Consider the following 24093-nt stretch of genomic DNA (forward strand, 5'->3'; position numbering starts at 1 on the left):
AGACGCCAATCCCCCACAGGGAACGCACGCACGCACACACACACACACACGCACACACAGGCACCAGGGCCAGTTTTCCTGGAAACCAAATGACCTACCAGCCTGTGTTTAGACTGTGGGCCCATGCTGAGGGCACCCCAGCGCTGCGATGAGCGATGCCACTGTGCCGCCCTTTGTCTGCAGATTTTGTAGCCCCTCAGCAAATCGCCTCTGACGAATCCAGGATTCAGATCGGGACACACTTTGTGATGATTCCTATTCTGGAGTGACTGCAGCTGAGCAAGACTGAAGCCTCTTATGGTTTTATCTTTGTTCTTTTAATAGCAAAATAACTTCCATCCGGAGAAGTAAAGAAACTTCTCAGTAAAGCCCCACCAAATGGAACCAGCAACAGATTGCTACTTCAGATTTAAGTCATGCAAAAATATGAAAACATTGGAATCACTGTTACTATTCTGGTTGCAGTCCAATCTACAGCAGCCATCAAGAGTTACGCCCCGTTTCCTGTTTATTCTAAAGCTTGGAAATTCTTTAATCCATAATTTTAAGGAGCCGGAAATATCTTAATTTCCCTGTTTCACAGAAGAAACGTAGTAATGTGCACGAAGGGCATTCAAGAACGTTTATCGGATTTTATTTTGCAAGATCGTTGAATTGACTAAAGTTCACCATTTCTAGATTGATTTTAATATCATTAATTATTTCTGAAGTTTATGTGTGAAAATACAAAATAAGAGCTGTACATATTTTGTGCGTTCTGTCACACAGCTAGTAGTCCTCACCATTTCGGCCATCCATTCCAAAAACCTCATCCTCCAAGCCACCTTTATGTCACCTGCTGTTTTTATTAGAGTTGCAAACAAAATTCAAAGAATGACCACTGTATTTATCTTTTGTGCTACAATACAGGGGAAAAAGAAACAGTAAATTGAAATCACATTCAATAATGACACGAATTACTCTTTTTCTAACACAGGACATTGCATAGACTGTTGAATGTATATTCTTCAGTTCAGCTGCAAATTTCTTCTCTTTTTGCTATCTTGTTTGAATGGTTGTCTAATTTGCTTTTTACAGTTACATTTCCTAAGGGAATAATTCACATTTGCCTTGTGTTTCAGTAGCGGCCAGGACATGTGGTATGGGTCTTGTGTTCCATAGCACTTACATCAGAGTCTAAGGCATTGTCACATGTGCTATTCTTCTAGAACCTGTAAATGACTGACTGGAAGTTCCAGCAACCCTCCTGAACCATCTGATCCACATTCAGAACGTTGCGCACACTGTGAAAGCAGAAAGCTGAATAGTTGATCAACAAATTAACTAGACACAGACATGGATATGGATAATTAACAATTAAGGCACAGTACTTGCAATTCATTTCTACATCTTCAGGCTACAGCTTCTTAAATGTGTGTCATCAGTTCTAATAGGTGTCCTAGAAAGCAGTAAATGTACTGAGGAGCTGTGATTTAGGGGTTTATAGGAATGATGACCTCGTAACCCAGGAAAAGAGCTCGTTATGAATGATTCATGATTTGAGAGTGGATGGTGTCTAAAGACTTACAGTATGTTAATCCCAGAGGAAGGAATCATAACTTACTGAAAATGATGCAAAGACCTGACTTCTACCTAAGCCTCCTAATGTTTGGGACCTTTAAAAAAAAATGTTATTAACAACTTGCACTAACAAACTGAGCTGTAATGTTCTGTCATTAGTTCTGCCTGAAAACAATTTCCTGGTTAACTGCACATACCAAGCAAAAGATGTAATCACCACGTACTGTATATTATAGGGGATTCCTGATTGATATAGCTCACAAATGTGTTCAGCATTCCTTAGCCATTGTGAACTGCTTCAACCTCCCAAATAACTTTCAGGATCTTGTACATGACCAAAGACTTCCTCCAGCACTGTGTAAAATACCACGCGTATTCTATACTCAATCTGTCTTGTGATTGTGAAGGACTAGCTATCCTTGTTTGTTTTTTAAATGGACCAAACATAGTCTCAGGATGCCTGAAATGCTTTTTATTCTCTTCACGGAGCCACCAAACATAAGAAACTGACATTTAAAAAAAAAGCAGCAGCTGAAGAGTCCGCCCACATCAGTGAAAATGTTTTATATATCAGAAAGTGAAAAATATGTTTCTGAAAATCAGAAGACTCAAGTAGGGGGGACAGTTTAAATACACATAGAAGTATAAAATATAAACTGTATGGTCTTGTACCTGACTGCTCCTATGAACTGGCAGCTATTTAACTGTTTATAAAACACATTTTGGAACAAAAGATTGCCAGTAAGTTATCATAAATATTATACTGTTAATCAGTTGGATGATGGACTGTCTTTTTAATATATGAATGTAAACGCCACTAATTCTATGCAACAATTACAAAACATTCATGCAGAATTCACATTAACCAGAACAAACAAAGCCCTGGTTGAAAAGTAACACTGATTTTTAAGGCCCTGGTGGAGAGTCTGCCATTCAGGAAACAGCACCAAAGCCACCACACAGAAAAAAACAAGACCCGGCCTTCCTTCTATACAGCTGCACCTAAAGGAAATAAAACAAAACAGTTACTCAACACATTTCTCTTCCAGGGATGTCATACGTGTGTGAACATTACTCGACGTTTTCATGACAGTCAAGAATCTCGGAAAACTGACCCGCAGTGACCTTGGGACCTCCGATGACAAAACTGTACTCCAATCTTTGCCATAGTAACGTCATCGCTGGGAATTAATTAAAAACGGCCACTTTCTAATCTCTCCTTGTTTCCATCAAGTTCCTAAACCATAAAACTGAATTCTACCTGAATTCATGTACTGGAATGGTAAGGCTAAGAAGCAGAAGAGATCTGTTTTAATGCAAGAGTAAAGGTAACTCAATTCAAATGAATAAACAGCAAGAAAATACTAATGCTCTACTGCTTAATGTGCAATAAACAACATTTGGTTGCAGCTCTTAAGAATAACATAAACAACCAAACACTCTCTATAAAGGCTTCAGGACATTTTATTTTTATTCTAGAGTCCACATAAAAACAAACATTAAATTGCACCACATATATATAGAATTACCCAAAACCATCATAAACATACTGTACAGAACCAGCATTAAGCAGCAGGATTACTAATAAAAATATCCAGACTTGTTTATAATGAGAAATGCCTTTAGAATAAATAATCTCAAAAGATCTCAGTGAGCACCTGGTCAGTAACAGAAATATGCTTGTGTGAATAAGGTCAGCCACTGTTGCCTGTGGAGTTACAATCGAGAATCCATTTGAAGGAGGGGTTTGTACAAGGTCTATAAATACCATCCCTCTTTTCCTTCAGCACAATTGATAAAACACTGACAGGCCCAGGAGATGTCTTTATCTTAATGGCTTTTAGTATCTGCAACACATTTGCCTCTTGTATGCTAATAGAAATTTAAAATATCGAAGAATACTGGAATTTCCTCTAGCAGTTACCCTTGAGTAAGAAAGAAGCCATAAGCTATGTCTAAAATTTCAGTTTCAGCTTCTGGATTCCCTTACATGTTTTTTTCCAGTTTATGTGGGGAAAATTAGTCACCTATGATTACCACAAGTTTCTTTTAACCTACAATTCTGATTTCTTTAAGACTGCAACATAACTGAGAACTGAATTGATGGTAAACTGCAGACTTACAGCACTATGCCTTCTGAAAATTGAAATCTTTTTTGTCTGACCCACAGAGGTTCTTGTTTCATTTATATTATTTATAATATTTATAGTTGATTTATATCACCATCTATAGGCTATATTCTTTTACTCGAATGTTGAACCCTTGAATGTTGTTTTTTTTATAAATCTTCCTTGTTTTTTGTCTCAGACACTGTTCACCGACTTCTGCTATATTCTTCTCCTTTACTTTCTGCTCACTGTTTCTCCGATTCCAGAGACATCATAGCCACATTTTTTTCCATTAAAGACAAGACGAAAATGGACAAAATGCAAAGTAAGCAAAACAAGAACTGAATTTCAAAACGTTTAACAACTAAAACCAAAACTAAATAACATGAAAAACAAAACTGAAACCAAGCAGCAACATTAAATACCAAATACCCATTTATTCGTATGGTGCATGCATAAACATTTAAGCAGACTTTCAGAACTCAGCCTGACCTGCGGCCTGTATTACTCCTATATACTGCAAGTCTGACACAACCACTTACACATTGACATCTACACTCCGTTAAACTGGCGTTTTTACTTCCAGCTCATGCTCATTCTCTTCATTACCTTCCGTGCTGAAGTCTGGTTTCTAACAGCTTTTGAATATTACTGTATTCATGTTTTAAACAGAAACGTGTTTTCTCTTCACGCCCCCCGAGCCTGTAGATCCGTCCTGACTGCATGTCTGTTCTTCATGTGCACTTTGTTTGACAGCTCTGTGTTTTTAAACAAAGCTAGACTGGGGGTTACAGGTTTGAGTACAGAGCAGAAACTGAGACATGCCAGTTAATTCTCCCTACTTTGGTGCCAGGGTCACACTTTTCTCTCCTGTCAAACACCACGATTTGTCTGTTGTACACATATTCATTCCACTGAAAAGAAAGCCAGGACTGGACTATCTGTTTGCATCAGATCGTTTTTTAAAACTATCTGCTGCACGTATCTTTGTGCTTTGCAGAAGACACTAAGCCACTTCTGTTTTTTCCATGTGTCCTCATTTATAGGAAAGAAAGGAGAAGCTGTAAAGTTACAGCACAGAACAAAGAGAGAGACAGGGTCTGTCTTTGAGACTAGCATCCTGTGGAGGCTGAATCACTGTGTTCCTGTCTCACTAAAGGTACTGTGACATTGTTCCCCCAGTTACTGTATGTTGAGGACAACCCTGTACTGTGTCTATTCTCTTTCAATATAGCCAATCACTCTGCACAGACAGCCCACTGAAAGGGAAGTTTTCAGCAGAGTGGAAATCTGAAGCCCTGTTAATGACTGTGTGCTGTGTCCTCAGATCAGAGCTTGTAGCTGTTCCTCCTTGCATATTGTGTGCAAGACCTCCCTCATTACCACTGATGTGGTCCTCTTCGTCAGCTGGTTTCCAAGTAAATCTTGGAAGCCAATAGTACTACCAATAATACTAATTATTAGTATTCAGAATAGACTTATAATACTATGAGTCTATTCTGAAATTGCTGATATGGTTTGGTAGGCAAATTGCCTTACTTACCAATGTTACCAGCTACAACCACAACACCAACATAGTCTTGGCCTGCCCTTGTCAGAAACCAGTCTACTTTTCAGACAATGTTAGTCACCAGTATTCTGTTCTCAACTATGCGTCCTGGCTTCATGTCTCTCTGAATATGACAATTCTATTATTTAAGATTTAAGATCACTTTATTGGCCATATACAATTTCTTGCATTTCTTGCACACACTGACAGGGAGAGAAGCTTGGGATCAGAGCGCAGGGTCAGCCATTTGAGTAAGTACAGGTGCAGGAAATGATTTCTCATGCTCACCTGTTGGCTGGGATCCACATGTGACCTTGTACGACATCCATAAAGTTACAGCAAGCAGAAAAGTTGCTATAAATCCAAAAACCTGCAAGATTTAAAAGAGTAGTTCAGTATCTAGACTTCTGCATTCCCACCTCCCAAGAATACAAAAAGAGAGTTTTTCTAAACAGGTAGACAGAAATCCCTTTTTGACTGTGCTGGAAAGCACTGAACAAATATTAGAAAGCCAATCTTAACTATCCTTAACTTAATGATAAAATAAGGATTAAACCTTGTTAATTTAATAAAACATAACTCAATCTAACTCATAGACCAACAGTGTCATCTCATCCTACATTACAGCACACGCTGTGTAATGTGCTGAAGTACAGGAAAAACATTCTGCTTTGAATGGCATCTGAAAGTCTCCTTCTTGGATGTGACAACGAAATCACCATCTGGCTGTTACACATACAGAAGATGCAAAACGTACTGATCCAGCTACAAGGCAAGAAACCCCATGACTCTTCACTGCAGCGACGATGGACGCGATGAAGATCAGGATAGTTCCGATGGCATAATGCAAAAACTCCTGAAATGCCACAAAACAGAGCTTACCTCAGCGCATTTAAACACTCACATGCAAATCCTTCAATTATTCTCATGTTAAAAATGGTTTCTAAATTACTTTTATTTCTGATTTAATTAGGGCTTTAAAAAATTTAAGAAATAACTTCTGATTTGGTTCAAATGCAATGGAATTTAATTTTTATTGGAACAAGTAAAGGTTTACAGCCTTTGCAGCCTACGCATGCTGACACAGCTACCTGCTTGAACTATACTTTTTATTTGATTATTATTTTTATTACAAAAAGTTGTAAAAGCGATAAACAATTTCTTGATTTAGTATAGCATTATAAATATAAATTCATAAGAACTCTTGTTCAACAACTTAGCAAAACAATCAAATACTTTCGGCCTCTCGCTCAGTAGACTGGGAACTAATACTTATTCAGTAAGACCATTAGATCCTTTCTTATAAATCGGGTTTTAAAAATAAACATCACTATATATATAATGATGGAAAAAAGAAAAGCAACACTTTCTGGAATGAGAATACTATAGTTATAGCTTATATACTTTCACAAAAAGTTGTCAATTTCTTTTAAGCCCTCTGATCAGCAGTACAGCTTGTGCAGTGAGGTATGCAACTTGCCAATCACATGAAAGCTCGTTAGGTGCACTTTTACCCAACGAGGTCCAGATGGAACAATGCCTGATCAGGTCACCTTTAAAAAGGCCTTAATTCAAAGCTTATGCTGCTGGCCTTAGAGCAAGGTGACCTGCCCTCTGCTCACACCTCCTAGACGTCACACCTGAGTGGCTTGGGCCAGACAGAGGCTGCGATGAGTCACTCCTCAGCCTGTTCCATGCAGACGGGAGGCCCAGAGTGTGGAGGAGGAAGTGTTGCGTTTTTTTCCCATCGGTACATATTTTTTTTTTATGAACCCCAAAGAGTTTTTTTTACATGTGTAGCTTTGTGGTAATTTACATTAAGAATGCTCTAAGTTTCAAGAATAATATGGCCTTGGAAAAGAAGGAGTGTTCTTATTAATTTATTTTGGTGCTTGAGCACATTTTGAGATATTTTATGCCTCACTGCGAAAAGACTTTGTGCAGCATTTTGAAACTGTCATCAGGAAAAGACCCTCTTTGAAATTTTGAAAACAGTACAACCTTACAGAGTGTTCCAGATAGTTTAGAGCTATTCCTCCTGATACATACAACCTGGAAACTGAACCTAAAAATTTGAAATTGCAAAAGTTACTTACAGTAAAAGTCCAGTTAATGCAGGGCAGTTTGCTCTGAAGCCTGAAAATGTGCATGATGAAGAATATCAGGAAGACAATGAGGAACCAGACTGTTACCACCTCAAAGTAGCGGTACGCATCGTAATTGGTCCAATTATTACATAAGTGCACACACAGGAAGGCAACCAGCAGCACCAGCTAAGGAGGAATAACAGGACATCTGTTAGAGCAACACTGTTGAGACACAAATACAACACACACGTTCAAATATAAGGAAACTGAGGGAAACCTGCAAGTTAATACCTTGGTTTTAAAAACCACAATCCACGCAAAACATGCAGTGATGGGTCTTCTATGCCAACTTCGGGGGATAAGGTACAGAATTCAAAATGTTTTGACAAAAAGCATTAGTTTCAGATAACTTCTATTGATAATGGAAGGTGCATTTCTATTCCATTTCTCACAGCTGTTTTGCAGTACTTTGAAAAGTGACATTTTCTATACAGTGAGTGTGATATTTAGTAATTCCAGAATGGTATTAAATCTGATATCCTCTTAGACATGTCCTTTAAAATATATAACAGAAAAGACTTCAGTGTTGAAGTGCAAACATCTTATATACCTTTCACAACCTTTGCTACTAAAACGGAAAGGATTCAGCTATCAGTAGCATCAACTTAAATTCTTAAATATGTACATTTCAGTGACTAATTAGAACAGATACTGTGAGTTCCTGTATGACTTGAGCTAGAACACAGATCGTAAAACCTTGTAGTCTTCCAGGAACCAAGGCTGATAGCTCCACTTCAAGAGGTGCAAACATCTGTAACTTCCTGTTGCCTTTTTTTCACTTTAAGACAGTGTGCATGGCCCATTCTTAGCAACAGTAAAGCATAAGCAATGACAATACGGGAACTGTTGATAGCTCAGGTGCTGTAGCAAAGACAAACTTGCCCACTGCAAGGACAAGATAAGCAGATGCCAAAAGGCACCATCGCCCAATGAAACATTTTTGTTACTTCATTTCATCATAATACGTTTACTTTAAATGTGTTCAGTAAAACACAGAGGTCTGCAGTATCCATTGCAAGGCACACATTCAGAAGACACCAGCAGTCGGCCTGTGAAGTTTATTTGCCAGATATGCAGGTGTGACTTGAATTTAATTCCACCGCATTTAACCGCGAGACACATTGTTACTTTCTACTTGTGGTAGAATTGATTAGAGCACTATGTTGCTCAATTGTCACCTTGACTCCACCGTAGTGAATTAAACTCTGTTATAAAATAAACACAGAGTTCGCACATTGTGGAGGCATCTAATTTGATAACCAATGCAGGCAGTTAGCTTGCGAATGAAGGACAATGTGACAGTTTACCAAGCACTGGGGCAACACTGGAAATGGCACACAAAGCTCAAAATCACAGAAAAGGAGCCTCTAGCTGATCTGCTTCCTTGGTCTTTTTTGCACAGAGGCCTTGGTTTCAAAATAATACATTTATAGCTAAAGTACATTATTTCTAAAAATGGCAGCATACAGAACTTAATGCAGTTTGCTTGATACTCATTGCAAAATTGCTCCCCTCCCCTACTAGACTACAAAGCATTTGTCACCAATTAATGATGAACAGAAACAGGTGGGAACCACACTGTCTGGCACTTCCAATGGGAGAGTTTTTCCTTCTGCTGATGTCCAGTTGGTCTTTTTTTCAAATAAAATGCTAGAATTAGGTTTATTTCCATAACTCACTTATTAGTACCAGCCTTGATATCAGTTAGAAATCACATTCAGCTTTTTTTTAGGAGAATTCAACACAAATTTAAAAATAAGCCTAAACAGGAAACAATTAAATCAATCAGCAAGTGATCTAGAATTCAGCTGGGGCAAAATTCGAGCACACAGGAGAAAACTATTTAAATAATTGAAAATAGCTTGCCTTCACAGTCCTGTTTTAAGCCTGTAGTTAACAATGAATGTTCCTGGCAATTCCAAATTGTGAATATACAAAACAATTGGTAAGTTCCAAGACATTTTTTCTATATATTTTTTTTAAATGCTATTTTTGTGTTCTGCGTCACTGGCGACCATACAAAATGACATAGCCAACATAGGAGATACATCTTCGAGAACAACTGCTGACTACAATTGCAAATTGTTCTTTTTGGTCCAGAATGGGGAAAATAATTCAAGGGTTTAACTGGACAGTATGTTCAATAATAGATAGACAAAGTGGTATTTAATATAAGAAAGAAACTGCTTTTGTTGCACGTACTGAATGCATTTTGACGTATTGTACAAAGCATAAGAGGGTCCCTGGTTCAATACACTTCCTCTATGTAGTTAAATTTGATACAGAATTAAAACGCTCTTAGCAGTGAAAGGATTATTAAAAGTCAATCCGCGCAACTAATAGATTGAAAATTAACTGTGGGATGCATACCCGTGTGATAAAAGCCTACAAAAGATGGACTTTTAAATCTGTTAAAATGTTATACTTTAATAATTGTCAAAATAATCGTACCATTTTCCAGTACTTCACTAATTCCTAACCATTTGTTTAACTGAATGTTTCGGATTAGTTATTGCTGTCCACGCCTGAGAATGAAGGCAGGTTCTGCATTAGTTGTAGAAGACCATCTGTAGTCTCTGGACTGGTGTGTCCAGCCGACATGAAACAAATGTCAGTCAGGTGCTGCTGAGTGACCCAAACCGTACAGAACTGTCGCTGTTTTACAGTCACGCCTAACGCTTGACCACACGCCCTGTTTTCTCTTAAAGTAGAAAAGGTTCATGCATAAAGCGGAAGATCTAGCATACGAAGGGGCGTTTGCGGTCGGTAGCGCCTTCTGAAGTGTTACTTTTTAATGCTCTGCATTAAAGGCGATTTGTGTAATAAAAGACGATTCTTACCACTTGTGCAATTTTCAGTATCCCCGGGAGAGATCTCGCATAGCCGAAGTATATTGCACCGCCGTCTGAACTGCTAGAGGTGGTGGAGGTGGTGGTTGCCGTTACTATCGTATGGGACATCTTACTGAAGGAAAGGGTACTAATAATGCTTTAAGAACCTCTTAAAAACTAGATATTCCTCCTTCCTTTTTTCAAGGCCTTTCGCAAAGACGTAGGAAACTTCATGAAGCAGAGCGAAAGGGCGTAGCGTTTTGGAGAAACGGACGTCGCGGACTAAGCTCGTTTTTTTTTTTTATGAAATCCATCATACTACGGAGGCGGGGACTTGAATGAGGTCACACTCGCAAAATAACCGACTGTTGTTCAAGTATTTACACAGCTGGGACAGCTGTGAAGTCTGAGCTGTGGCTGTTTCTTTCTTGGGAGAAGATCTACGTGTACTCCGCACAGTTATGAGCGGTGACTTTGTCCAGATCAAGAAATGAACTAGATGCATTCTGCAGTTTGCTCTTCGGCTGCCTTGCTTGTTCATCTAAGCTTAAGGGGGGGACATTTCGAGGTTGTCTTCTGGCGTTTAAACCGCTGCAAATATTTCTTGGAGTAGCGGCTGTTGGTGCGTTGGTTTCAGCTTAAACCTGACAAGGAATAAGCTGCAAATAACTGGGTGCAACTGTCTGGGTAAGCTTTCTTCCTCTCAGGGTTGAGAATCGTTTCCCAGAAGGAAACCCAAGTAACGTCGCTGAGGGTAAGGTGTGTGTTTGTTACTGCTGACAAGGTACTGCTTTCACGTCAAAATATCCTGTGTAATTTTGTTTAGAAATGGCTTTAAATATCATATCATCGCAAACTCTGATTCTTTAACTTTGAAGCAAAAGGGGGGAGGATTTGACTGCTTTTCCGACACTCCTGGAGGACCCTGTAGCTACTGCAGACGGGAGCATTTAATGGGATACTCCGCGATGACTTCACAGCAGAAGCAAGTTTACATATTTGTTCACACTTTATTCATAAATGTCGTGGCAACTTGATCCTTATCCTTAACTGAACGTGTTAAGTACTTGCTGTATTGGTATGTCGTATCTGTAGTTGGCGATCACTATTTAAATATAAACCTCCAGTTTCTGTCAAAGAGACCTTTAACCCTAATGCCCATGGTCAGTTAGTGGGAATAATGGATCTCCAACCTGTACTGTTGCTATGACTTTGTCTTGTTTAAGCGTAACTCCCAAACTCAACTGCAACTAGAATCCCAGAACAAAGAGAAAAATAGGATGTGCAGTATCTGATGAAATGCTTCAAACCAAAAACCGAGGTTACACTCTAGAGTCAGTACTGACTTGCTTCGTGACATCTAGCAGTTTACCAGACGATCTCCAGTCATGTAAATACGATCCAGACGGGCACAAAAGGCTCCAGGTCCGTTGATTAACGGAAATACTGTGCATTGTAAAGGGGTGAGGTGGGCATATGTCCATAGGGGTTAGGAGACGCTTCCCTGCTGAGTGGAAGAAACCCAGAGGAGTGACGGGCAGCAGAGTCACACAGTCTACATGCACTGTAGCCAGCCGCTCAGCTGTCGCCCCGAAAAAGGGAAGTGAGGGCGGAAGAGTGGGGCTGACGTCTCCCTTTTGGCCACTTCCACATAGTGGCTCGTAAAAACATCTCTTGTTCCAATTCTAGCGTGTCGCAAGCCTGCCTTGAGCACCCACAGCACGAGCAATTATATTCAAAATGCAAGTAAAATCCACCATAAAATAAGGTTGCCCTCATTTCCATATTTTTTTCCTTGCATTTTGTTATTCTACAAATTAACACTTCTTCTCTTAGGAGTGAATAGATCAAAATCATTGGAGGAAATTGGACCCTTTACCATCTTGATTTGTGGGTTATGGGGTCTGAAACTAAGAAATGTGTAGTCGGTAAAAGAATTATGAAATTCTTCCTCTCCTATGAAGTCTTTCATAAAAACAATAGGAATATTTTCAATAATTCCTTGCATTTCTTATCCCTAAGAACCTGTGCTCGTTGCATAAAGGGAGGGATTCATTTCTATTGACAAGGTGCAGACCCACCTGGGTGATGTGTACCTTCCATTATATGGCAGCAGCTGTGTTGGGGGAGGGGGATGTCTTCATCAGAAGAGCAGAAACTGCAGTTTAAGACTTTATTGAATTTAGCTGGGGCTTCCCAGCATTTGTACTGTGCAGGGCTCAGAAAGTGGAAAAAGTACTTTTCCTCCTGCAAAGTGTTAAATGAAACAGTTCCTGTAACTTGCTGAAACAGAATAAAGGTTGGTTTTTTTGGTATCAACGTTCCTTTCAGTATAGACTCAACAGATCCCTGCAGCACGGCCTTGCACATGCGATTATGCAGTAATGGCGCTCATAATAAACTCTAAGACAAATATCTGCCCCCTTACACAGCAGTTTAGATAGAAAAGCAAGAGGTTGCTTCACCAATTGGATGAAGGGAATTCTTAGGAACCTGGATTGTACAGAAATCGTGCCACCTACTGGCCAGCACCTCCTGCAGCCTCCTACTCTTGGGAGATCTCGCCTACCTCCATCTCCAGAGGCAGGCTTGCTCAGCTCCGTGAGGTTGTATTGCAACAAACATGCATCTGAATGGGCACAAGCTTAGCATCAAACTCTTTATTAGACTTTAAAAGACACTGATTTTGTATTTGTACAATTGTGTTGTACTATTTTGTATCTTTTTATTTTTATTCCCCTTGGGTATCTTGTCTGTGGCTTTGTTTTTCTTTTTTTTAAAGAAGAGGCTGGGGTATAGCATTGCCATACTTTTAATTTCCATCCTAAGCTATGAAGACTTACTTCTGACTTACAAATAGATATTGCAGTACTATGGAAATGGATTTGATAATTGCCCTTTAGGGGACAGATGCTAAAATCATTAAAAGCTGAAAACGGGTTTGGGGTTTACTGTTATCCTGTATGGTATTTTATTTTGGTGAATTGTAAATAAAAATAAGATCCAACAAAAAATCTTTATTTAAAGAAATGGAAGACAAACACATTACACTCAGAAAAAAAAAAAGTGGAAAAGCCACCTTTTTATAATTACATTGGAAAAACACTCGTTTTTTTTAATAACAAACTGCATGATGTAAAGAAATCAACATATTATCAGATAATGGTTAAATGTTGTATTCAATGGGGGGGGGAATTAAACCACGGTTAGGATTTAAGTTAAATAAAATGCATTATTCCAAAACTATAAAAACAGCCACCTCAGATCTTGGAAAGGATACGATGTGCATCTTTCCGGAGGAAAGACATTGTTAAAGCACTTGAGGTTTTTTTTTTTCTGCTTTAATATGCTGTCTGATGACGAAAAGTTGTTTAAATATTCTTTGTCCGACAGGTCATAGGTGTCCAAGTGCCTTCCTCAGGTATTAAACTGCTATGTAAATGAAGATGTCAGTTGTCCTCATCCCCTGCTCTCCAGGATCTAAAACTGAAGTATGTGTTTCCTCCATAGCACAGGGCTACTAAAAATGCAAAGAACTGAAACAAAAGAGAAGAGTGAATTCATACACTTTTACACACAGTGGAAGAACATGGTTACTCACTGCACATACAAGCAATCTGGAAAAATATCTGTTCTTTACTTTTTTTTTTATATATATACAACAAGGTTTTAAACTTACTTCCTGGAGAACCTAATTCTTCTGCTGTCCTTTCTAACCTGAGCTGTCAATTAAACTAGTTATCGTTTATGTATAAAAGTAAGAATATTTTCTTAATGGTTTTCACAGGTAATGAACATTCATATGTAATCAACGAAATGAATCCATTACACGACTCAACAGGGCTCAGCCACTAGCTGTGCCAGAAAGGGAGTTTAACAGCTCACCGAGGGATGTTCCTGCGTGTTAAATGTGTAGTGTCCTCCATATGTAATCAAATCCCCAGTGAAACGGGAACAAAAAAGTTTTTAAAGCCGGATCCATTCTCCAGTTTGTAAATCTATCCGGCCTGCGAGGGTTTGTGTTCCTATTTCAGGGGGTGTGTGCGTACATCGGGAGTGCACTGCAACTCTTCAAAAAGCCACTACCGTACTATGTTTTGTTGACTGAACCTCGGCAATGTAAAGCTGTGTAGGAGGGAGGCGATTCTTAATTGTTCCAGTGCACGAACCCTCTCGTGCCCCTCGCGCCTGGACTCACCGAGGAGGCAGCCCAGCTGTTAAAGTTGTACCCACTGGGTGGGGCTGCTTTGACAGACACTGCATCCACCACAGCGGCGATAAAGTACAGGACGAAGGCACTGCCGTTAAAGCACAGGCCCTGGAGGGGAGAGAGGGGAAAGGGGACAAGATCAGCCACAGCACCACCCTCTCCAGCCCAGCCCTGGTGCCTCCCACACCTACTGGCCCCTGGTCCAGCACACAATCAAGCCCTCCGCTGCTTTCAGAATAATCGGATTAGTGAGAACTGTTCAAACATGCTGGAGCTTCACCCTTTGTATTGTGTAGGTGAAATAAAATCTCAAACTTGTGACTAAAGCTCAATGCGAATATTCAAAGGCTTCAGTTCTCTACTGAAGGTGGGCTGGAATGAAACCCAGCAGGTGTGAGGGCTACCAGCACCAGGACTGGGAACAACTGCTCTAGGAGAAGTCATTTTGAGCACCTGGAGTCTATGCCACTGCATAATCCTTTGACCCATTCATGTTATGTGCTGAATGGATCCTTAATTGCTCAATCAATCCAGGTGTTGCAGGTCACTTAGCTAATTAAGGAGTCAGTAGAACAGAACACACTTCCAATAGCATGGAATGCAGATATGAAAGTTGACGGGCTCTGTTCAAGAAGACTGGAATAGCATACTAGCTCATATTTCATGTATAACTCTATAAATACCATTTCTACGAAGGCGGTGCACAAAACCTAAATTACAGCTCTTCCTCACAAGACTCTTGGCTCCAGAATAAGTGACTCAGGTCAATTTCACATGCCCATGTCTTCAAAAAAGCAAAGAACAATAACATTTGACAAATATGCTTTAAAATAAACTTGCAAATGTATAGTTTACGTTTTCTTGAGAGTAGGCTTAAAAGGAGACCACCCTAATGGAAAAACTGCCTACTCCACAGTTAAGAGGGGTTAAATTTAAGAGCCTTAAATTTTCCATAAGGAAAACCTAGACTGGAGAGTGAGTGTATTTCTGCCCACACTTCTTCTGAGGCTGAAGCCAAAGAACTCCACCGCGTTATATTTACTGGAAATATGAATAGATGTTCACTTTGTGCAAACCATGAATATATTTAGCATGCTCCATTCTCCTAAACACTTTCATACAAAAATCCCCCCAAAATAATCAATGATTAAGCTTGGTCGTAAATGATCTTTATTTAAAAGGTCTTTTCATATTTCTACCAGAGAAAGAACGAGGTGCACAGTGACTCGGGATACCTCCGTGTCTGCTGGGCTTCTTCCAGCTGGGCCCTTAAACAACAAATGATCTGCTTGCTAGATAAAGCTTGTTAATGTGTAATGTCTAAGCAGCATCATTCCCAACAGTGTCTGCCTGTTGATAATTGATCACCGATTCAGAGCTCTTTTAGTCAGGAGAAGGGGGACTAGGAGCCCACACGGACACCAGGGGATACAGGGTGCTCTAAGACCAGGACTGAGAGCTGCTGTCCTAAGGTGAAGTCGTGGTGTCTCATTCACAAACCATTTCAATACTCTTCGCTGTTAGGTCACCCGAGACTCAGCCAAACACCTCCCTAAACTGAGGTTTGCACGCAAGCATGAATGGAATTCTCAGAGAATGTACACTCGGGCTTTGAGGTCCTTATATTTTTCACAACAACATGCTGACAGTCTGTTGCAGTAACTTTTCTGGTCAAGTCTGTGTATGCGTGAAAAGGGAAAGTATACGTGATTCCAAATATTTAAATCGGTAAAGGAACTTAAAGACCGCCAGTAGACTCCAGAAACCTTTATTCTTTCCCATGTGAAGTGTATGACATCTGTGTTTATACTCTAATCATCTGTGATCCCATGTTTCCCCTTCATTTCCCTTTCTCTCTTTGCTGATCTACTACTAAAACCTTAACACATTTGCTGTGAATCTGCAGAACTTTAAACTTTTAAAGATGTGTATTTCCCTTTTCTCCGAGTATGTCTGCTAGCAGATTACTGAGCACACTTGCTGCTTCTAAAACGGCTGCAACACTGAAAAGCCTGAGGTCAGTGCGTTTTTCCTCTCCATCGAAGCTTCTTTTTAATCATTAAACCGTTTCCCTGGCCTGTCCTGATGCATGATGACCTCGCCCTTGTTTGGCTGCTCTTCATTCGTGGCCGAGATGAAATCTGGAAACGTTAATGGGGTGTGACATACCACTGTCCTCCACGGGACCTGAGGAATCCTGCTGTGAGCCCTGGTCAGGTAAATGATGAGAAGGAACACGGTCAGCACCCAGTAGAACACTGCTACAAACATCACCCAGCCGAATGCTGGCACCCGGAAATACTCCGTCCCCGCAATCAGTGTCCAAACCAGCAGGCCAAGGACCTGGAGGGAAGCAGAGAAACGCACATTATTTGCAGAAATGCCATGGGGATGGGAAATGTGCACAAAATCATAATATAAACGTATTCTTCAGTCCCTAACCACTCATTACCTACCATCTTTTTTTAAACTGAAACGATCTCTGTCACCTTTGTGACCCTGCGACATGGCTGGCCACTACCTCTGCTGTGTCGTTATTGATTCATCTGGGCTCAGCCGGCATCTGAGGTGATGTCCTCTTCCACATCGCATCTACAACATCCCTGATGCACACAGCGCTTTTAAACCACCACCCTAGAGTGAAATCCTAAATAATTCCAGTAATGAAAGATGGAATCACTGTTTTATTTAGATCAAGACTAATCACTTCAAGGCCACCAGGGCGGAGCGGTGGCTCTGTGGCTCAGGATCTGCACCTGTGGCTGGAAGGTTGCTGGTTCAAATCCCGCAGCTGGCAGAGGAATCCTACTCCGTTGGGCCCCTGAGCAAGGCCCTTAACCCCAACTGCTCCAGGGGCGCCGTACAATTGGCTGACCCTGCGCTCTGACCCCAAGCTTCTCTCCCTTCATGGAGAGCAAGCTAGGGTATGCAAAAAGACGAATTCCTAATACAAGAAATTGTATATGGCCAATAAAGTGATCTGACTTTAGAAGCAAGTGATTGTGGTACATTTTGTTCAGCTTGTTTGTTTGGAAGTAGGCATTCTCCTCTCTGTTTACTCGCGCTCACACATAACGCACAGTGGCGCTCACAGAAATTGAGGCACACTACGAGCATGCATGACCTTTGACATTAAGGAATGTGAAATCTGAAGTCTGGAGGATTACCAACATTTGTGAAAAAGGCCAAAAAGAGAGGGGTTAGTGTTAGTGCCCACTTAGTTCTTCTGAAAAAGCTGACAATAATAAACTGAATAAATTGGGAATGACAGACAAATTAGTTTTACACTTTGAGTCACTGTAAAACAAATTCTTTCCCACTGGAATTCACATGTTCATTTTCACCCTGGATGAGGTGAATAATTTCAACCTATCAAGTGCTGTTTGCCTGCAACTAAAACACTGCATGAATCTGTGACATTTTTGCTGTGCACTGTGATGTTTTTGCTTTTCTTAAATTAGGGAAGTCCTCAGTTGCCTTCCTGATGTGCAATTTAATTTAAGCTCAAGAGGAAAACTCACATTTTTCTTCCAGGGGATTGTGTGTGTGTGTGTGTGTGTGTGGGGTGGAGAGGTGGAGGGCAGCTGAGCTGAGTATCCAAGTGAGAGATTATTTTAAGGACAGGCTGAGACTGCATTCTGTACAGTTCCCACCAAAGACGTGGAAGGAAGGGAGACAATGCAAGTACACAGGAAGGGACTGTTGGCTCGACTTGTTTTATATTGTACTTCCACCTCTCCAGATCAGAACTAACCTAACTATTAAACCTGCAGAAAACGGGCACTGGCGTGCATGGAAACACAGTATTTTACCTTTACGAGACTGAATGCCTGTATTATCATTCCCCCAGAATATTTTAGATCTGCTTTAAAATTTGAAAATGCATCAGACAAAACAAACGGCTGAACTATTGAACTTTGACACATTGTTTCACGAGCTCTGAGGCCAGCTGCCAGTTCCTTCAGCTGGTTGCTATTAAGTGTTGGATTTTCAGTTGAACACCTTTGGGGGTGTTTAATATCAGCTTGTCAGATTGCAGTCAGTTGTGTATCTTTGACAATCTGTGCCTTTTAAATGAATGTTTTCCTTAACGATTTTGACATCGGGCTTCATTCATAAAAACAGACATTTCTATAGAAGATCTTTTTCACATCACAGAATATTTGTATGATGGGAGGAGTATACTTTGAGATCAAATTCCTTTTTATATAAAGCTGATCTCTTTGGATGATTGAAAAACTTTTAAGGTTCCACTGAGAATTTGCAATCTTTTCCTGCTATTTTCCTTATATTTCTTTCTTGTATAATTAGAATAAACAAGGTGACAAGTTTCAGGAAGTTTCGCAAGGTTTTATCCATTTATCATGCAATCTGGGTCATTTAACACACAAATAGCTGAAAGAACAAAGTGTGGAACCAAAAAGGAGAAGAGTTCTATAAAAGCAGAATCATTAATTTCCTCTAACAAATATCCAGTAAGAGAGCTAATAATCATGACATTAGCAGTTGGTTTTGTAAGTATGTGCTTGTGCAATTCAGTTGTAGGGAAATTGTGCATTTCATTTTACAGATCGAGTACTAGCACAATCATCCACATTGCCATCTCTGGGGTACTTTTAATTGTTTTGTAAATTGAAATAACTGTGTATTTCTAACAGGAAAAAGGAAATCCTATTGTGCTCTAGCAGGGACTCTAATTCTCCTAACTGATGCTTAAAACCTATTTTCTGACTGCATATAGATTATACCAGAAAAGTCTTCTTCGGTAATGTCCGTTTTAAAATATGGTCATTAACTCCACTGCAGTTCAGACAGTGTTGGGAAATTTCCCTGCTTTTTTTGGACAAGTGCTAAAGAAAATGTATAAGCTGTGGAAATCGGTCAGATTCAGACATCGACGAAACACAATCCCAAAAATACTCCTAATAAAAAGAGAGCCCAAATAGATAATTGTGTACTCTTTAGTATCGAGTAAATCAGATGTTATTTAACAGTTCTGAATTGCTTATGCACCTTTTATTTTGATTTCTTTTATTCCTGATTTCTGACCTGATATCACCAGGTGTGTGATTTTCTGTAATCTCACCTTCTATTCATATTCAGCCTCCTCTCAGAGCAATAAACTGCAGACTTCTGAGAGCTCGCTGGGCCAAAATACCTGTCGTTTATAACCTTATGATCTTATTACGGTAGCCGTTAGCAGACTATGATGGCTCATGTTATTGTGTCTAAGGGATGGACCTTCCGGATGCAGAAAGCTTGTAGAATGTATGTGAGTCTTCAGCACACCTACTGAGTACTGTACTTTAACCACAACGTACACTGTATGGTGTGTGCAGCATAATCAGAAAATAACCCACGGGGAAACATACCATGTGTTTGGCATATGGAGTTGGGCACACAGAAATAATTGTATCTGTTTTCTTTTTTTTTTTAATTTTTTTTTTAATCTCCCACATTTGTGAACTGATTTCCTTTGTGGTGATTCGTGTAACACTTCTATCTTCTCATCATGACTTGTTTTCAGAAAACAATTGAACTACTTTTTTGCCCTGTGTTTGATATTTTCCTAAGCGCTCCCCAATAAAAAAGCAGTGGTGTCCACTTTATTTTGGGGGGATATAGTTACCATTTTAAGGGCACACTTCTCTTTCTGCGTTTTCGAGAACCTTCTGTGCTGTTGCGTTTCAGTGTTTTGCCATTTATCTTGGAGTTTGCACAGACTGAACTGCTTTCATTGTACATCACAAGCAATTTAACTCCACACTTACTATCCTTTATCATATTGTAATGGCTAACAACGTATCTACCTGAAGGGACACTATACTTATAGCACAAGTGTTCATTTTCTTACCTTTTCTATCCCAAAACTAGAACAAATTGGTTCCATGATGTCACCTGAAACAATACATTTTACTGTTTACTCTTAATCCACCGATTTCCTTATCGGGTTCCACAAATTGGGACACCTCTGACTCACATCGCTGGTGGCATTAGACTTGAATGAGTCCTGCTGTTTTGTGTACTTAGACATTAATGATGACAACGTTACAAATGAGAAAAGGTCATTAGGCCCATCAAGCTCGTTTGGGTGTTAGCAACTAATTGATCCGAGAATTTCAAGGATTTCTTTCAACCATGTTTTGAAAGCGGATGCGTACAGTAAGTTGTCTTCTTGGCACGTTTGCTATACTGTGATTATCATTGACAATGGCCCTATTTGATTAAAAAAAAACATATTGTCTTCTTTACTTGCCAGGTCTTTCTTGGTCCTGCTGGAAATGTATTATGTTGCAATGCTTGAATTTATTGATAAATAAATTCAAGCATTGCAACATAACACATTTCCAGCAGGACCAAGAAAGACCTGGCAAGTAAAGAAGACAATGTACAGATACAGTGGCAGATAATGTTGGAGGTATTTCAGTCTAAACAGGTAGCACAATCAGTTCCTTTCAGGTTGTCGTTAGTTTAGACTCCCCTTAAATAATGATTAACTAAAAAAAAAACTACAATATTTAATGTAACACTGAAAAGCATCTCGGTTTCACCACAGAGCAGATACACATTCTATCCTCATCCTATTGCATCAGACATGATTTTTAAATAGTTTGGGGATCTCTTTTCCATTGCACGAATGTGGCATTAAATTGAGTTCATCCATCGCAACTTCTCGACTTTCTCTTTGACAGACTTAAGAGAATGATTGTTTCATCCCTCCGTTCACACATGCAATTAAAACCAAGCAGCCATGTTTGGACGTACAACTAGCTGATGCAGGCTGCTATAAGATATAAGAGAGCATAAGATATTAGATATTTGCAAACGGGGAAAAAAAAACATTCTTGGTACAAAAATACATAAAATACACACACACCTCAGTAACCTCGTAGTTGTTGATAAAGCCATGTCATTTTGTCATTTAAAAAGCTCCTTTTCAACAAAAAAAAACATTTTTCTTGTTTCATTCTATGCTTAAAAAGTAATGCTTGATTCTCAGATATAAATAATTTATCGAATTGCTGGCAATTTCCCAGCCTTTAAGAGAGCTTCAGACTCGGTTCTAACAATGCTCCATTATTCCTGTCGAATTCCAGGGATCGTGCAAATGAATGGCAAAACCAGGGCACCCCCTAAACTTGGAAAGGGGCGATCACCCTTTGTGAAGCATTTTAGGAACACTCTGCATGACAGCATAAAAACGGCGGCGTTTACGGGTGAATTTCCAATTAGGTTGCCGGTAAAAAGAAACGTAAAAACTAACCATACATTATCTAAAGATTGCCACTTGTGAAATACGAAGGTAAAATCAGTTTCCTCGTGTTTTAACATTCGATCTCTCATTTGTATTTTGTGTTTTTTTTTCTTTCTTCAGCAGTGCTTTATTGATAAAACGTGATCAGAGGCGTTCAGGCACTCTTCGGTTTTGTAACAAGCTGTTGACACCTGAGCTCTCTCCATCCCTATTCAGGTCGAATACTACTTTTTTTTTTTGGAGGTTATTTTGCAAAGCCATACTCACGATTTCGGCGAACAAGAGGATCCCCGGAGCAGTGTGAATGAACTGTTTGTCATACGCCAGCGTCGAGGTGGAGAAGTTTTCCAAGTACGAGCTGCTGGTAGTGATGACCGTGTGAGACCTCGGACCGTCTTCCATCTTCGCTGGCTCGACCGCTTCTTTCTTCCGCAGCGAAAACGAAATCCAGGCGAAGACCGCAATCAAGTTATAGCCTTGATCTCGCAGAGCAACGACCCTCTTGTTGAAATAGATCAGCTGGATGCGGGGAATACCGATTTAACCCTCCATCTAATCAGAAATGCTTCAAGTCTCGCATCCCGACGCAACAGCCGATTCCATGAGGAACTCGGAGAGAGCGCAGATCTCTAATCGTATATAAATAACAGTAGAAACTCTACGTCTCGGATAACTTTAAAAGCCCCATATTATTGTTACAGGGTTTAGGATCCACAGTTTTCCAGAGGTGTGCGAGGAGAATAGCAGTCGGCCACAAGGCGAATATGAAGTGGAAACCGAGAGAAACATTAAGTTTCTTGTCTCGTCTCCTATAAAGAGCTTCCGAGTAGACGCCCCCAGGTAACAAACGGGTATGCTCGCAGGTGACGTGTGGGCTTTTACTTTTCCTGTCTTTGAACATGAAGAACATATCTTTTTACTCCTTGTAATGATGAAACGATTTATTACATTTTTATGTTTGGCAAACCTCATAACTAGAACTCCATAACTGATCAATAATTTCAAGATCAGCTTTTCTTCCGGACTTCACATTGACAGTTAAATCACATTAAAAACTCTTTTCATATGTAGCACTAAATGCTGTTGCTGTGGATGCTCCTTTTTGAAATTGAAAACAACTTAAAGCTATTGAGTTTATTGAGATACACGTCCAGTCTTTCTTGACTAAAATGACATACATTTCATATTTCGGTACAAAATAGAGTTCCTATAGGAATTGTATGCTTCCAAAACAAACACTTTATATGATTGCATTATCCCAGTTAAAAGCTAACTGTGGTTTTTCCGTGTTTGGTTTCTGGCAATGACTTGCTTGTGTCTTTGGCCATTCGGTTCGTTTTGTGTATTCTGCATCTTTTTGTGTATTCACACACCAGACAACAGACTAAATTAAATCAGTTTAATTCAATCTAACCTTGTAGGTTGTTAGTTGTTATTCGAATGGTAAAGTTATTGACTCTTTTCTATGCAAACAGGGTAAACAATAACCGACGCCTGAGAAAACACCTCGACTCTGATTAAGGTAGTTTCTGAGACGCCTTTTCACTCGGTTTGTTTGCAGTGTCTTGACAGAGAATTGTCCCTTTCCCAGAGAAAAGAAAAGGACATCCTGAACGGAGTAGTGTGAAACAAAGTAGTCTTTCAAAAACGAGACATCAACATCAACAAAAGTAAACCTCATGCGGTCACGTGGGGGATATAGGTACCACATGAATTTAATTTAAATATTTTTGTAAAAACACACGACATTGGATGTTGCGCTACTTGGACGTGCCTTTTCACTGGCCGTGACATATTGGAGATCTTCTGTGTGCATTTTAAACATAAAGCACCAGATTAAAGCAAAAAAAGTTATTTTATACGCGAACAAATCAGGGCAACTATCAGAAGACAACACGAGGTTGTTTTTTTCAGACGGGGGGGGAACAGATATTCTGTTTATCTCTTCCACGAAGAAATAAGAGGGTGGATGAGGAATGACGGATGTCCTGTCTCAGAGAGGGATGTTTGAAAGGCTGGAAACATCCCCTACCTTGTTATAATGAACTGTTTCAGCAGCTATTACTTTCAGGTTGATATTACTATTTGGACAGGGAACATTTGCTAAGCTAGTCGGCTTGCACAGTCACTGCTTTCTTTTCAGCTGTAGTTTGTTTTTCAACACGCATCACCACGGCCTAAATCCAACGATCAGTCCGACAACAGCTTCCAGTAAACATGGAGCTGCAGCTGCGATGAAGACGCTGCATCCAAGCATGCCTCAGCTGGAGCACAAACAAGCAGGCAGAGAGGAAGTCACTGGCATCAGGTGCCAAACCATTGAAACCATTGGTAAAATTGTGGATTGTGTTCATGATTTTGGTTCGCTGAAAAGGAATGCAGTCACCAATACACCAGAGGGCATAGTGTCTTGACACTGGGGCACTACTGAGA

The 24093-nt window shown here is 39.9% G+C and overlaps 2 protein-coding genes and 1 long non-coding RNA gene across 3 annotated transcripts; 1 reads left to right on the forward strand and 2 right to left on the reverse strand.

The window, feature by feature from the left end:
- Positions 1–2017: 2017 nt before the first annotated feature.
- Positions 2018–10473, reverse strand: cmtm7 (CKLF-like MARVEL transmembrane domain containing 7). The gene is made up of 5 exons (XM_069195242.1): positions 10205–10473; positions 7314–7490; positions 5975–6073; positions 5506–5587; positions 2018–2562 (listed from the first exon to the last, which is right to left on the reverse strand). Exons 1-5 carry the CDS (start codon positions 10322–10324, stop codon positions 2549–2551), a joined length of 492 nt encoding a protein of 163 aa, XP_069051343.1. The 5' UTR covers positions 10325–10473; the 3' UTR covers positions 2018–2548.
- A 124-nt stretch (positions 10474–10597) lies between these two features.
- On the forward strand, positions 10598–12510 carry LOC138241581 (uncharacterized). The gene is made up of 2 exons (XR_011190826.1): positions 10598–10949; positions 11080–12510. It is a non-coding gene; the product is annotated as an uncharacterized lncRNA (long non-coding RNA).
- A 687-nt stretch (positions 12511–13197) lies between these two features.
- On the reverse strand, positions 13198–22487 carry cmtm8b (CKLF-like MARVEL transmembrane domain containing 8b). Its single transcript, XM_006635594.3, has 4 exons — positions 21928–22487; positions 16575–16748; positions 14394–14513; positions 13198–13731 (listed from the first exon to the last, which is right to left on the reverse strand). Exons 1-4 carry the CDS (start codon positions 22060–22062, stop codon positions 13645–13647), a joined length of 516 nt encoding a protein of 171 aa, XP_006635657.2. The 5' UTR covers positions 22063–22487; the 3' UTR covers positions 13198–13644.
- Between the last annotated feature and the right edge of the window lie 1606 nt (positions 22488–24093).

This window comes from Lepisosteus oculatus, chromosome 10 (genome assembly GCF_040954835.1).
Source record: "Lepisosteus oculatus isolate fLepOcu1 chromosome 10, fLepOcu1.hap2, whole genome shotgun sequence".
Taxonomy (NCBI): Eukaryota; Metazoa; Chordata; class Actinopteri; order Semionotiformes; family Lepisosteidae; genus Lepisosteus; species Lepisosteus oculatus.

Bases quoted from the DNA above. Each gene is read 5' to 3' on its own strand.
- cmtm7 (XM_069195242.1), bottom strand. From the start codon at position 10,324: ATGTCCCATACGATAGTAACGGCAACCACCACCTCCACCACCTCTAGC. The intron at 7,491-10,204 runs GTAAGAATCGTC...ATTCCTCCTTAG, and splicing joins TACTGAAAATTGCACAAGTG to CTGGTGCTGCTGGTTGCCTT. The intron at 6,074-7,313 runs GTAAGTAACTTT...GTGGCATTTCAG, and splicing joins GCATTAACTGGACTTTTACT to GAGTTTTTGCATTATGCCAT.
- cmtm8b (XM_006635594.3), bottom strand. From the start codon at position 22,062: ATGGAAGACGGTCCGAGGTCTCACACGGTCATCACTACCAGCAGCTCG. The intron at 14,514-16,574 runs GTATGTCACACC...TCTCCCCTCCAG, and splicing joins AGGTCCCGTGGAGGACAGTG to GGCCTGTGCTTTAACGGCAG. The intron at 13,732-14,393 runs GTGAGTCCAGGC...CTTTTGTTTCAG, and splicing joins ACAGCTGGGCTGCCTCCTCG to TTCTTTGCATTTTTAGTAGC.